The sequence below is a fragment of the Dama dama genome, chromosome 3 (assembly GCF_033118175.1).
Source record: "Dama dama isolate Ldn47 chromosome 3, ASM3311817v1, whole genome shotgun sequence".
Classification (NCBI taxonomy): domain Eukaryota; kingdom Metazoa; phylum Chordata; class Mammalia; order Artiodactyla; family Cervidae; genus Dama; species Dama dama.
The window spans coordinates 46647175-46663547 of NC_083683.1; the positions used below are offsets into that span (position 1 = coordinate 46647175).

General features: G+C 35.8%; 1 protein-coding gene across 5 annotated transcripts in view; it reads right to left on the minus strand.

Moving 5' to 3' along the window:
* Positions 1-16373, minus strand: part of SPATS2 (spermatogenesis associated serine rich 2) — a 168901-nt gene that overhangs the window by 41823 nt on the left and 110705 nt on the right. For all 5 annotated transcript variants that reach the window (XM_061128460.1, XM_061128451.1, XM_061128477.1 and 2 more), the window contains one exon: positions 746-825. In XM_061128460.1, coding sequence (XP_060984443.1) covers positions 746-825 — 80 coding nt within the window. The remainder of the gene's footprint in view (positions 1-745; positions 826-16373) is intronic.

The following is a 16373-nucleotide window of genomic DNA, read 5'->3' on the forward strand; positions in this document are numbered from 1 at the left end:
TGTTTCAGGCTTAAAACTATACAAGTGGGATGGTATATAATCTATAATTCACAGAGGGTGAATTTATAATATACATTTTTGAGATGAGCAAAAAATTACCACGATCACTAGAAAATGGGCTTTAGGCAAAACTTACAGATTCAAAGATAAAGGCAAAATTCTCATAACTGAAAATGCAACATTGTTTATATTATTGAACCAATATGTATCTATGACACCAGAATCAAAGATTTACTTTTTAAATGAAATGGAGAACACATGTAAAGCTTTTGTTTTATGTTTTTTCTCAATATAGCTCATTAAGGGTTATATATACTAAAGACAACCTGGTTCCCTTCCAAAGATATGTTACTTAGAAAATTTCTCTTCCTGCCCTCAAGTCTCGTGGTCTTAAAAATCCTCTTCAAGTGAATGGGACGATCCTACCCAGACTATTCCTTAAAGAATGTTAGCAAATGAGAGACACACTTAGCCATAGATATACTGTTGTATTAATTAATATTAAGATGTCCAAGAGAATTTAGAATAAATATATGCATATGTATACGTGTAAAGAAAATTGTTCATACTTACAGGCTCTGATTCCTCAAAACCTTCATGGGAGTTACTCTCTGATATACCATGGCATTCATACAGTTTTGTTCTTAATTTTCACTTTCTTAATGAGTTTTGTAGCCAATTATTTTATTAGTACCTAAATTTTAACAAGACATTCAAGTTTCCTATCCACAGTAAATAGACATACCTTTTCTTTCATGTTTTCAAAAGCTCCTCCTTGGGCCAGTACAGTATTGGATTGCAAATCAAAAATGAATCCTGATGAATCTGAAAGAATGAGAAAGAAAAATATATTCAACAGGGTCCAAAACTAACATAACAGCCTGCAAAATGTAAGGGCCAATACTAGCTGCTTTTCTCCCATAAAGAGCTAAGAACTAAACAGAACTTAGTTGTTATTTTGCAAATTCTACTACATACCTGATAACTACCTTTGCATTCAAATTGTGAAATTAAATTTGATTTTAGTAGAAATTGTCACAACTTGAGACAAATATTGAAATCAATTATATTAGATTGTCCAGTAATCCTTGATATCTTTAACTATCCTAATATAAAAGTCCCTCTAAAAATACTGTAAGTAAATAGCTCAAGGTAAAATTTAACACTAACAAATCTGAAAATGTGAGAATGAGAGTTTCTATAACATTAATAACCACACATAAAAGTACTTTCCATCTTCTAGACTTCTAGACTGCACACACACATGACATTCTTAAGACTATGAATTTCATAAATCTATTTGCTTGTGTTCCCAATATAATATATGATAAAGCAATGTACCAGTGTTTATATTAATAGCATAAATGGGAGAACTTAGTTCAATGTAAGAAATTATAGACAAGAGTTTGCACTTAGAAAGAAAAGGCTATCTGTGAATTTAATCAGTTTCTTTACCCATGACTATGTGATCAACAAATTACCTCAGCTTTTACACTTGACAACTTTGTTTTACTCTAATGAGATGTGATCCCAGGAAATAGCTAGAGTGCTTCTCAGATTCTGATGTGTATACTTATCATTGGAGGAATCTCAAGTTAAATAGCAGGTTCTGATTCAAGAGTCTGATGTGTGACCTGAGATTTTTACTCTCAAGTGGTATCAACATTGCAGATCCAAGCTACCATACTTGGGAGTACTTTGGGAGTTCAAATTTCAACAAAGTAAGTAAAAGGGGAAAATTTGAGAAAAGGGGTTGCTATAGTCTGAATGTTTGTCTTTTCACCTCCAAATTCATACGCTGAAATCCTAAAGTGATGGTATTAGTAGGTGAGGCCTTTGGAGAGCAGAATTCTCATGAATGGGATCAGTGTTCCTATTAAAAAGATTCCATAGAGACCTCTGCCACCATGTGAGGACACAACAAGAAGTCTGCAACCCAGAAGGCCCTCTTGGACCATGTTGGCACTTTGATCTCAGATTTCCAGCCTCTAGAACTCTAAGAAGTAAATTTCTATTGTTTATAAGCTACTCAGTCTGTGGTATTTTGTTAGAGCAGTCTGAACAGAATAAGATGGGAGTATAAAAAAATAGAGTAATATTCTAGTACACTTTCCAAATTCTTTTAGTATTATTACAGATGTGTTTTAATTAAAGCCTCTTTTATAGCTCAATCTTTATAATGTGTTTTATATAATACCTCCGAGTTGCTGCAGAATATTGATAATTTATACATTAGAATGATAACAGTATTTTGTTTCTAAAAGTAGAAAAGAGGATATGAATACAGCCTGTGTCATTCCAAGAGAAAGTACGCTTGTCAATTACCACTGAATTGTGAATTAATTTTTAACCTCTGTAATACTGGCAGTTTCGTCATTGTTACCCAAAGGAAAGATCAGGTTACGTTTACACAAACTCAATACTTAGAGCCTGAATTTTCTAGATGATGACCTAATACGGTTAACACTGAATTATCTTTATTAAATGCAAAGAAACATAGTATATACAGATGAAAATTTTACACAGCCAAAATACTACTGAGCAACCTTTTCAGAACTGCTTTAGGTTATCCAGATGGTATAACTTGACTGCTGTTAAGTACAGCTGACCCTTGAACACTGCCCAGGTCTACTTAAACACAGATGTTTTTCAATGGTAAGTACCTCGGCATACACAATCTGCAGTTGGTTGAATCCACGGATGTAGAACTGTGGACACTGAGGCCCAACTGGAAGGATTTTCCACTGCACTCAGGGGTCAGCACCTTTAACCCCCATATTATCCAAGGGTCAACTGTACCCTCTCTCAAAGACACATTAATGAGCACTGAGATGATACAAAGAACATCAGTAATCTTAGGGAAGAATCCAACCACCAATCTTTTTTAGGGAAAGGTGCTTGAACGCTCAGTTGTGTTTGACTCTTTGCGACCCTATGGACTGTAGCCCACGAGGCTCCTCTGTCCATGGGATTTCCCAGGCAAGAATACTGGAGTCGGGTGCCATTTCCTTCTCCAGGGGATCTTCCTGACCCAGGGATCAGGCCCATATCTCTTACATCTCCTGCATTGGCAGCAGATTCTTAAGAGGGGATACTTAATTTTATTTTTTTCTTTTTATTTTAATTGGAGGCTAATTACTTCATAATATTGTAGTGGTTTTTTGCCATACATTGACATGAATCAGCCATGGGTGTACATGTGTTCCCCATCCTGAACCCCCCTCCCCATCCCATCCCAAGAGGGGATACTTAAAACAGCATTTTGGGACCTATATTTAAATAAGCTATTGGTATCATTAACTTTTTATACATCATCTAACACCTTTTATTTTTTTCCATTTAACAACACGCTAGATGAAATGAAGCTCAATGAAAACAAAGGGTAGTTCTGCAAACACTTTCAGTGATCACCTCCCCCAAATTAGCATAAGTATTATTAGAGTTTATCTGGCATACCAGTTGGGATAATGATTAAAAATACATACAGAAGCTATTTCAGTCAGGATCTCAGCAGGAAACAAACAGCACACTGAGACTGGGAAATGTGAAGAGAGTTTAATGAAGGGACTATTTTCGAAGGTGCTGGTAGGGAGTAGGGAAACCACAAGAGAGAGCACAGTACTCCTTGGCTAAGAACAGCCATGTATATTGCTACTGGAGGTTTTAAAGACAGTAAGGAGGGAGCAATTACTGGAATCCGGAGACAGAAGGCTCTTTCATCTTTGTTTCATCTGGTGTGGAGATGGCCATAGGATAACAGTCCTTTAATCAGAGGACACAGTAAGACCACAGTGACCCTTCAGGCAAAGACTAGGGGAACCGATACGCCTATCTCACTCTCCTCCCTGCCTCTGGTCTCCTGCCTTATGATGCCCAACAGCCAAACTCAACCAGAAGCCCAAGGCAAGAAACCTGTAGTTTGACTTTCAGTCTGGACAGGTCAGCCCCCCGGGGTACAAATGCCCATTTTGTATTTATATTCTAAATCATGAATTTGCCAAAATGGGAAAGCAATAATTTAACATCTTAACTTGTCTATTCACCAGCTAATATTGTCTTTTTACTTATACTAACAAACTCAAGTAGATTAAAAAAATCCTGCTTCAATGAACTGGAGCTTAAGTGCCTCTCAACATTATAGGGAAAATAAATTTTAATTCCTACCAACAATATTTAGTGATTTAACAGTTCTCTTATTTTTTCATGCAAAGTAAGCCTAAGATTTAGTTAATTTCACTGTTGGTAAATGAGGTAAGATCTCATCCTTTTGCACCTACCCTATGATAAAAGATCACAAATTTTTAAAGAAAAAAACTGAAGTTAAATATTATACTCAGGTAAGATTCATAAAGGATATGAGGAACCCTTGAGATTATCATCTATTTCATTCTATCAGGAACCATCTCACAAGTTCCTTGGAATTATTTCAAATACTACACATTTAGGAACATTTTGCGGGCTTCCCTGATACCTCAGATGTTCAAGAATCTGCCTGCAATGCAGAAGACCTAGGTTTGATCCTTGGGGTGGGAAGATCCCCTGGAGGAGAAATAGCTCCCATTCTAGTATTCTTGCCTGGAGAATTCCATGGACAGAGGAGCCTGACAGGCTATATAGTCCAGGGGCTGCAAAGAGTCAGACACGACTGAGTGACCAACACTAGTTTTAGTGGATAAAGTATGCTATTTACAGTATCACTGACATATTTATAAACATTAGAAAACATATTGTTTTCACTGGCTTAAAAAATCAGGCAACAGATGTTTCAATGAGGACAACATAGAAATACCTGAGTCTGACTATCACATGTATCAAATCAGACTTGAACAAGTTTTCTTTTTTTTTTTAACTGAGGTATAATTGACACACATATATATAACATCACATTACGTAGTTTCAGGTATGTAGCATGATTTGATATTTGTACATACTGTGAATTGATCACAAAAAGTCTAGTTAATAGCTATCAACATACACAGTTAAGGGAAACTTTTTTCTTGTGATAAGAACTTTAAGATATATTCTCCTAGCAACTTTTAAATATGCGATACAGTATTATTAACTAGAGTCACCATGCTGTACATTATATTCCTAGGACTTATTTATTTTATAATTGGAAGTTTGTACCTTTTGACCCCCTTTACCCAAAGATACCACTGTACCTTTTGGCCCTCCTCCCACCCAACATCTTTGATAACCATTGATCTGTTCTCTGTATCTATGAGTTCTTTTCCTCTCTAAGTTTTAGATCCCACATATAAATGAGATCATATGGTTTGTTATTTTCTGACTTATTTTACTCAGTACAATGTCCTCAAGGTCCATCAATGGTGTCACAAATGGCAATATCTTCTTTTTATGGCTGAATAATATTCCATTGTATAAATACACACCACATTCTTTATCCATTCTTCCACCACATGAAGACACTCAGGTTGTTCCTATATCTTGGCTATTGTAAATCATGCTGCAATGAACACGGGGGTGCATGTGTCCTTTCAAGTTAATGTTTTTGCTTTCTTTGGATACATAACCGGAAGCTGAACTGATGAATAGTTCTATATTTCCTGGTCAACACTTGCTCTTTCTTGTCTTTTTAATAATAACTATTCTTACATGTGTGAGGCAGTATCACATTATGGTTTGGGCTGCATTTTCCTGATTAGTGATGTTAAGCACCTTTTTATGTGTCTGTTGGACATCTATCTCTATGTCTTCTTTATAACTGAACACATATCTCAAAAAACTTTGAAACATAGTCTAATTGTTTTTAATTAATAATTTAACCTGAAGACCAAACTGTATTTTCATAATTAATTTGGTTAAAAGTTCTGATTATATTCACAGCTCTGAGGATGGCAGGAAGAAAGGCAGGTAAGCAGGAAGGGACAGAGGGAAGTGGGAGGGAGGAAAGGAAGAGAGAAAACAAGTACTGGTGAGGATGTGGAGAAATTCAAACAGTCATACATTGCTGGTGGGAATGTAAAATGATACAATTGCTATGGAAAGCTATATGGTGGCTCCTTGAATAACTGAAGATATAATTATCATGATACAGTAATTCCATGCCACTCTAACGGCAGAAAGTGAAGAGGATCTAAAGAGCCTCCTGATGAGGGTGAAAGAGGAGAGTAAAACAGCTGGCATAAAACTCAACATTCAAAAAACTAAAACATGGCATACAGTCCCATCGCTTCATTGCAAACAGATGGAGAAAAACTGAAAACTCTGACTGATTTTATTTTCTTGGACTCCAAAATCACTGCAGACAATGACTGCAGACACAAAATTAAAAGACACTTGCTCCTTGGAAGTAAAGATCTAGACAGTGTATTAAAAAGCAGAGACATCACTTTGCCACGAAAGGGCTGTATAGTCAAAATTACAGTTTTTCTAGCAGTCATTTCCAGATGTGAGAATTGGACCATAAAGAAGGCTGAGCACCAAAGAATTGATGCTTTCAAATTGTGGTGTTGGAGAAGACTCTTGAGAGTCCCATGGACTGCAGGAGATCAAATCAGTCATTCCTAAAGGAAATCAACCCTGAATATTCATTGGAAGGACTGATGCTGAAGCTAAAGCTCCAATACTCTGGCCACCTGATGCAAAAAGCCAACTCACTGGAAAAGACCCTGATGCTGGGAAAGATTGAGGGCAGGAGGAGAAGGGGTGGCAGATGATGAGATGGTTAGATAGCATAACCATGAATCTGAATAAACTCTGGGAGATAGTGAAGAACAGGGGAGCCTGGTGTGCCGCAGTTCATGGGGTCACAAAGAATGGGACACGACTTACAGACTGAACAACAACAACAAATGCATATACTAGACCCCCACTGTAACAAATGAGGTGGAGTTTATTAAAAGCTTTACTACTTGGCGTTCTACCTAAAAATATTTAGCAGAATTAATATTATGAAGACATGGTAAGGCCCTCTGAAAGTACTGAAGTGAATTCAATCTGATTATCAATGAGAAGATTGTTTCTTTCATGGAAAAGGCTGTCCCCCCAAATTCTTGGCTGCTTACAGTTGAGAGAAGCATAGAGGGAGCTGCCCAGGCATGGAGTAGGTCTAAGGATTCTCACAGGGGTTACTGAATGTGTGTCTTTGAATTTAACAACTAAAAACCTATTGTTTTAGATTGTTTATGTATTTTTTCACTGACATGATGGTAAATCACTATATCATCCGATCTGACAAGCAAAGAGAAAGATGGAAATATGATCCCTTCCAAAATACCTTCTTTTAACTTTACAATGGTGAGAAAAATCAGTTATGGTACTATTCAGTACCTAAAGTCTACAGTAAGAAACCTACGGCAGAATCAAAGACTGAGTCCAAGTTTTATGCTACCCATTAGTGCTGTAACTCATCAAATATACCAGTTCTCAAGTTGCATTATTTCAACAAAAAGGTGGTATATCATGTTTCTTCCAAGGATCTCAGATTTTTGTTATTACTCCCTGATATTCCTCATACATACATGAAACAAGCTGGATAACAAAATTATTCACATTTCACCATGGTCAAAGACAGACCATACATTTATGAGCCAATTAAATGCAGGTAAGACCAGGGGTGAAGAACCCTAGACAACCTAACAAGTGTGATAATCACTTGTCATATTTTCTCAAACTGTATCAACTCCCTCTTAAAAACTAAAAAGCAAACTCATAAGCAGAGGCAACGTACCAGAAGTGTTATCTCATGAACAATTAAAGAATCTGAAGTTCTCCTTTAGATTGAACACAGCCAGTACTCAACCACCTAAAAGAAAATAATTAGTCTCTTGCAACTGCTTTTTCTCATGCCAATTTTGAGAATAATCTACATGGTGGAGTTCATTTTCTTCACATGAACTAATGGCACACATAGGGATGGGGGTTATGTTGTACAAATGTGAGTGCAAGGAAAAGAATACTGTCACAGGCACTAACTACTGCTAAAGCCTAGGAGTGTATTCACAACTTCAAAATTGAAGATGCCACCAACTTTAGCTTCCTAGGTGGTAATTCTTGCTTCTATCAACTTACCACCAAGCTTGGAAGAATTATGACTGTTTTGTGTAAGAAATAAGATACCAATTTTAAAAGGTGGGGGGATTATGTATAAATAAAGGGGAATCAGGCTTAGAAGGGAAGCAAATCAGAGATGGGAAATTAAGAAAGGCAACTATGTCAAAGTGCCATTTTGTAAGATTTCTAGTTTGCTTTAAGTATTTCTACCATAGCTTTCTGAAATGCTAACACTTTTAAAATATATTAAGTTGTTAAAAGTTATTTAAGAAGCCTCCATCCTAGTTGACAATGGTCTAACCTAAAAAATATTCTTAGTGGGTTGTAAGCGGTCTCATTAACTGGTCTTCTTAGCCATTTCAGATAACTAATGTAGCTTAAATGTCCAGAAAAATCCACACTTCAACAACCAATCTGCTAAGTGGGTCTTTCATGAAAGAAAACAGCTTTCTACCTTTCTGTTATTTCTGCTTTCATTGATCATCTAGTCTTTTGTTCTGTTTGTTTTTTGCCCTTGTTGTAAGGCTGGTGGGATCTTAGTTCCCCCCCAAGCAGGGACTGAACGAACCCACACCCTCAGCAGTGAGCATGAGTTCTAACCACTGGGCCAGCAGGGAATTCCTAAGCAAGTCATCTAGGCTTAAAAGCTGATTAATTTTTTTCTTTGCTCCTCTGAGTGCTTTTTCAACTACATTCTGATGTATTTTGTACCTCTTTTTATAGACATTTACATTGGGAAATTTCCTAACATCAAGAATAAGTTCTGATTTTTCAAGGTAGAGCTTGATGGAAAGTCACGGTTTTTATTAAGCAAGAAATTAAATTCTACTTTACTCTTACTAGTAGATTTTCCCAGGTTTCAAGCAGATGCAACAGAATAAGCTTCTATTTTTTAAGTTCCAAAAGTTCTTGAATGGTCTCATTATTTAAAACGTTTGCTGGTTGAATGGAAGATAGGAAATTCAGTCCACCACCTTTCAAAATTTTCTTAGTGATATATTCCAGAGAACAGCCAGGAGGCAATAATATTGATTTTAATGTCCAACCTCTTCTGTCTCAATGCCATCTCTCATTAGTCTGGAATTAGTATTCCCACATATGAAATAAAATGAGTAATTTAAAAAATTATTTCCTTTTGCATACTGTCCTTCAGATTCTCAGAATCCTGTCAACTGTTTCAAAAAAGAAACTCAACTTCATAAATTGAAAAGATTAAAGCACTTAAAAAATTGTGATTAAAAAAAAACACTCAACTAAATCTTCAATGACTAAGATCAGTACATGTTATTTGCTGATTCTACATTATCTCTGAACTAATATTTTATTTGCAAAACTTTGTACATATATCCACATGAATTACATGAATTCAAATAGTTATTTAGAAAATTATGAAGCCACATGGCAATTATTTTGATATCTGCTTATAGCCAACTTTTCAGTTTGTTTTTTTTAAGGAAAGTGGCACTAAAATAGAATAAAAAGTAAAATATCTAGCTAAATTTTTCTTTACTTCCAAGTAGTGAGAAGGACTGACTGAGTTTCATTTTTCCACTTGTTAATCTCCTCCTGCCCTTTGTGAAAGTAAAAAATAAACTGTGGTGTGTCTAAAAGATGGATAGCCAGTAAAAACGTGTGTGTGTGTTTAAGTGTGTGTATAATCAAGGAAACTAGATAATCCAAAAACCAGAAAATCAGTCTGTGAATAAATCAAGTCTTCTAATACGCATCTGTGTGAGCTGAGTCTGAAGAAAAACATTACGTCTAAAGAAAAACATACTTTCCCCTACTAAGGGCCTATTTTTAGTTTCTCTTACAAGTTAAATCCTCTTTTTAGGTTTTGCTGATATTTCTCTAGTTAATGGCTCTTCTATTTTATGGAATCATCACTGTTGGATGTCCTTACAATATATGCCATAGTTCTGGGTTTAAGACAGGAACTGGGTGAGTTGAACGCACAGGTTTTTATTTTTGTTTTTTTATATTTTTGTTTTTTAAACTATTTTCTGTTCCTCATGGTCCTTCAGATTTTCAAGAATTCTGATAGCTAGTCCAGGAAGAAACTCAATTCCATAAGTCAAAAAAATTAAAACACTTATGAACTATGATATTTAAAAGTAAAACAAACCTCCAGTTACTAAGATCAGTGCACACTAACTGGCAGAATTCCTGAGAAGCTGAAGGAAAGTAAGGAGGAGCAATTTTTTTTTAGAATTACTATGTGGTAGAACTAATTTCTGTTTAGATTTAAGAGATATCCTACTTGTCATTATAAAAGATTTTTCTGTGAATGTTCCCTCTAGCACTGTAAAATAGTAAATGTCTTCCTTCCCTATCCCAACTCATCCCCCATACTTCAAACCACAGAAATGAACAGGACAAATCTAATTACATACTTCTGTCTCCAACAAAATAATGACTTTTCTCATAATGTACAGCATTGCAGAATCTGTCATTCTTCATTCATTAACCTTCGTGCAAATAAGAATTAAATATGTCAGCTTTTCTTTCCTAAACTGACTTATGGATCAATAATCTACTTTGATTATAAATATTTCTATTTCTAAATAGTTGTTACAATTATCACAAAGTGGATACTAGATTTTTTAAGTATTATACTTCCGAATGTAAGAAACATACTACCTAAATAGCACACTTGTTTAAGTCCATCTGTCTTAATAAATTCTTTAAAAAAATTTTTATTGTGAAATATATGGAGTTATTATATATGAAATTACAATTATGGAATTGAACACTTTATGTGTGTGTGCCTTTACAGTGCCTGTAAGATTATGTGTCTTCTTACAAGTAAATATAGTCTATTCTTTGCTAAATAATATTTTATTGTATGATTACACCATTGTTAATCTAATCTGCTAATGAGGGACAACTGGGGTGCTTAGAGTTTTTGGCCAGTACAATCAATATTATTTTGAATATTAATGTACAAGTCTCTTGGTGTACCTGGAAATGCATTTCTCTTGAGTATATGCAGGAACAGAAGTTAAGTCATAGGCATTTCTCCAAAGAAGACATACAGATGGACAAGAGGTACATGAAAGAATGTTCACCATCACTAATTATTAGAGCAATGCAAATCAAAACTACAATAAGATATCACCTCACACCAGTCAAAATGGCTATAATCAAAAAGTCCACTCACAATAAATGGTGGAGAGGGTGTGGAGAGAAGGGAACCCTCTTACACTGTTGGTGGGAATTTAAATTGGTACAGCCACTATGGAGAACAGCACAGAGGTTCCTTAAAAAACTAAACCTAGAGCTACCATATGACCCCACAATCCCACATCTGGTTGTATATCTGAAAAAACAAAAAACAAAAAAAACACATGGTCTAAAAGAATACATTCACTACAATGTTCACTGCAGCATTGTTTACAACAGCCAAGACATGGAAGCAACCTAAATATCCATCAACAGAGGAAGGGATAAAGAAAATGTAGTATATATGTACAATAGAATATTACTCAGCATTAAAAAGAATGAAATAACGCCATTTGCAGCAACATGAATGAACCTAGAGATTGTCATACTGAGTGAAGTTAAGTCAAACAGAGAAAGAGACATATCAGAAATATTGTATGACATCCTTATAAGCAGAATCTAAAAGGAAATGATACAAATGAACTTATTTACAAAATAGAAACAGATTCACAGACTTATGGTTGCCGTTGGAGAAGGATGGGGGACAGGGTAGTTAGGGAGTTTGGGACTGACATGTACACACTGCTATATTTAAGATGGATAACCAACAAGGACCTACTATATAGCACAAGGAACTCTGTTCAATGTTATGTGATATCCTGGATGGAAGGGGAATTTGGGGGAGAATGGATACATGCATATATATGGCTAAGTCTCTTTGTTTTCCACCTAAAACTATCACAACATTGTTAACTGGCTATATTCCAAAATAAAATAAAGAGCAAAAAAAAAAAAGTCATAGGGTATGCACATCTTCAGCTTTAGTATATTATATCACACTGCTTTGCAAATTTCTTTTCCAATCTTGTGACCTTTTTTAAATTTCTTGACTGTACCTTTTGATAAATATAAGTTCTTAATTTTAATGTAATAATGCATTGACATGAAATTTTTCTGTTATGGTTAGTGATTTTATGTCTATTTAAAAAGTTCTTCCCTGAGATGATGTCAGAAACTTACTTTAAAATAATCCACTGGGGGTGGGTAATTGGACATGTGTCCATATGTGGACATAATTAACAAATTATGGACCTGAGTTACGGGTTTATGGGAGCTCACAATATTATTCTCTCTACTTTTTATACAAAAATTTAAAGTTTTCAATAGTAAATTTTTAAAAATGTTATTAAAAACTCCTGGATTTAAGTGATTATAACAAGGTTGCAGGATACAAGGTTAATATATAACTGCAATGAACAAGTGAAATTTGAAATTAAAAACACAATATTATTAGCATATCAAAGAAAATAAGGTATAAATTTAATAAAGTATGTATAAGATATATATGAGGTTAACTACAAACTACAAACCTCTGAGGAAAAAAATGAAAGAACTAAATAAATGGAGAGATATTTATGGATAGGAAGACTCAATATTGTCAAAATTTCAGTTCTTCCCAATTTGGTCTACAGATTAAATGCAATCTCAATCAAAATCCTAACAATTTAATTTGTGAATATTGACAAACTGATTCTAAAGTTTATATGAAGGACTTCCCTGGTGGTCCAGAGGTTAAAGTCCTGGTCTGGGAAGATTCCACGTGTCATGGAGCAAATAAGTCATCTGTACCACAACTATTGAGCCTTCACTCTAAAGCCCACATGCTGCAACTACTGAAGCCCGAGTGCCAAGAGCCCATGCTCTGCCACCAGAGAAGCCACTGCAATAAGAAGCCCATGCACTGAAACTAGAGAGTAGCCTCTATTTGCCGCAACTAGAGAAAGCCCATGTGTAATATCGAAGACAGAGTGCAGCCAAAAATAAATAAATAAATGAAAGAATAAGTAAATAAATAAATCTGCTTTATTTAAAAAAATAGTTCATATGGAGAAGCAAGACCCAGAATAACCAGCGCAATATTGAAAGAGAATAAAGTTCAGAAACTGACACCAACTTTAAGACACACTATAACACTACAGTAATCAAGACAGTACAGTATTGGTGAAAAAAAAAACAAAAGGATCAATGGAACAGAACAGAGCTCAGAAATAGACCCACATGGATTACAATCAACTGATCTTTGACAAAGGAACAAAGGCATACAAAATGAACCAAAGATTGTCTCTTCAACAAACAGTGCTAGAACCACTGGACACCCACATGCCAAAAAATGAATCTAGACACAGACCTTACACCTTTCACAAAAATTAACTGAGAATGGATCACAGACCCAAATGTAATATAAAACTGTAAAACTCCTAGAAGATAACTTAGGAGAACATCTAGATGACCTCAGGTTTGGCAATGACTTTTTAGACACAACACCAAAGGTATAATACATGAAAGAATAATTGATAAGTTGGACTTCATTAAAATTAAAAACTGCTCTGCAAAAGACACTGTCAAGAAAATGAAAGACAAGCCACAGGCTGGGAGAAAATATTTGCAAAAGATTCAAAATTTATGAAGAATTCCTAAAATTCAACGATAAGAAACAATACAACTAAAAACGGGCCAAGGACCTTAATAAACACCTCACCAAAGGAGATATATGAATGGCAAATACTCATATGAAATGATGTGCCACATCATATGTCATTAGGGGAATGCAAATTAAAATGAGCTACCACTATACATCTCTTAGAATGTCCAAAATTGAGAATATTAACATCAAAGCTAGCAAGGATGTGGAGCAATACGAACTCTCATTCATCAGTACTTGGAATGCAAAATGATACAGTCATCTTCGGAAGACAATCTGGTACTTTCTTATAAAACTAAGGATCCTCTCACCCTATGATTCAGCAATTGCACTGTTTGGTATTTAACCAAAAAAGACGAAAACTTACGACCACACCAAAACCTGAACGTGGATGTTTAGAGAAACTTTATACTTATGACTGCCAAAAATTGGAAATGACCAAGGTGTGTTTCAGTAGGTAAATAGATAAACTATGACACATTCAGGCTTCCCAGGTAGCACAGCTGGTAAAGAATTGGCCTGCAACGTGGCAGACCTGGGTTCGATACCTGGGTTCGATGCCTGGGTTGGGAAGATCGCCAGGAGGAGGGCATGGCAACTCACTCCAGTGTTCTTGCCTGGAGAATCCCCATGGACAGAGGAGCCTGGTGGGCTACAGTCCATGGTGTCGCAGAGTCAGACACGACCAAGACTAAGCACAGCAGCACAGCATGATACATTTAGACAATGGAATACTAGCCAGTGCTAAAAAGGAATGAGCTAATGAGCCACGAAAAGACATGAAGGAATATTACTAAGTGAAAGCAGGCAATTTGAAAAGGCTACATACTGTATGATACCCGTTACATGACATTCTGGATAAGGCAAAACTATGGAGACAGTAAAAAGATCAGTGGTTGCCAGAGGTAAGGGGGATGAAAAGACTGAATAAGCAAAACACAGAAGTTTAACAGTAGGTCTGCTAAATTACTCCGAATGATACAATACCAGTAGATATATGTGACTGTACATTTGTACAAACCCAAAGAATGTGCAACAACAAGAGTGAATACTAATGTAGACTATGGAATTTCAGTGATAATGATGTATCAGTGTAGGTTCATCAACTGTAACAAATGTGTAATTTTGGTGAAGTATGTTGACAATGGGGGAGGTTTTGTATATTTAAGGGCAGGAGGCATATGAGAAATCCCTGCACTTCCTGCTCAATTTGTTGTAAATCTATAACTGCTCTAAAAAATAGTCTATTAAAACATATAAAAAATGCTACTAAGGAAAAAAGTAAAAATGACAACAACAATAAAAAAACTAATGGTCCTTCTTACTGTCAGGTCTGGAAAGACAGTCTTCTAAACTATCATTTACAAGTTTTGCTGTTTTGCCATTTATATTTGGATCTATAGCCCAAACCCTGGAATTGATTTATATGTATGAAGTAAAGTAAGAAATCATTTGAGACTCCCTTAGACAGCAAGGGGAGAAGGAAATGGCAACCCATTCTAGTACTCTTGCCTGGAAAATCCCATGGGAAAAGCCTGGTAGTCTACAGTCCACGGGGTCGCAAGGAGTCGGACACGACTGAGCGACCTTCCTTACTTACTTAGACAGCAAGGAGCTCAAACCAGTCAATCCTAAAGGTAATCAACCCTGAATATTCATTAGAAGGACTGATACTGAAACTCAAGCTCAAATACTTTGGCCACCTGATGCGAAGAGCTAACTCACTGGAAAAGATTCTGTTGCTGGGAAAGATTGAGAGCATGAGGAGAAGAGGATGAGAGGATGAGATGGTTGGATGACATCATCAACTCAATGGACATGAGTCCGAGCAAACTCCAGGAGATAGTGAAGGACAGGGAAGCCTGGTGAGCTACAGTCCATGGGGTCACGAAGAGTTGGACATGACTGAGTGCCTAAACAAGTAAAGTAAGTGACAAGAGATATATCTTTACCATATGGATTTCTAAATGTCTCAGAACAGAAAAAAGACCATCCTTTCCTCAGCGTTCTTCAGTATCACCTTTTCAATAAATAAAACTCCTTATATGAATAGATCTGTTTCTAGGCTTTGTTCTTCATTTGTCTATATTTCTGACTTACGGCTATTCCATATTATCTTAATTACTGTGACTTTGTCATATCTTAATATCTGATACAACAAATTCTCAGACCTTGCTGTTGTCCTTCAAGAATTCTTTAGCTATTCTTGGCACTATGCATTGTTATATACATTTCAGAATCATTTTGTCTAACTATATTAAAAAAAAAAGTGTTTTTTTTTTTTTTTTTATGGGAATTGGTGGTTTAGTTGCTAAGTTGTGTCCAACTCTTATGATCCCATGGACTGTAGCCCACCAGGCTCCTCTGTCCATGGGGATTCTCCAGGCAAGAACACTGGAGTGGGTTGCCATTTACTTCTCCAGGGGATCTTCCCAACCCAGGAATCAAACCCAGGTCTCCTGCATTGCAGGCAGATGATTTACGAACCGAGCTATGAGGGAAGCCCTTAATGGGAACTGCATTAAACCTATTACATAAATTCATTTTGAATGACAGTTATCTTCAAATATTGAGTCTTCCAACCCATGAATGTGGCATATCCTTCTACTTAAATGTTCTTTTTTTCAATAATGTTTTATCACTTTCTGATAGTGTTTTTACACATCTTTCATTAAATTTCTATTTTATACTTTTGGTACAGTTGTAAGCAGCA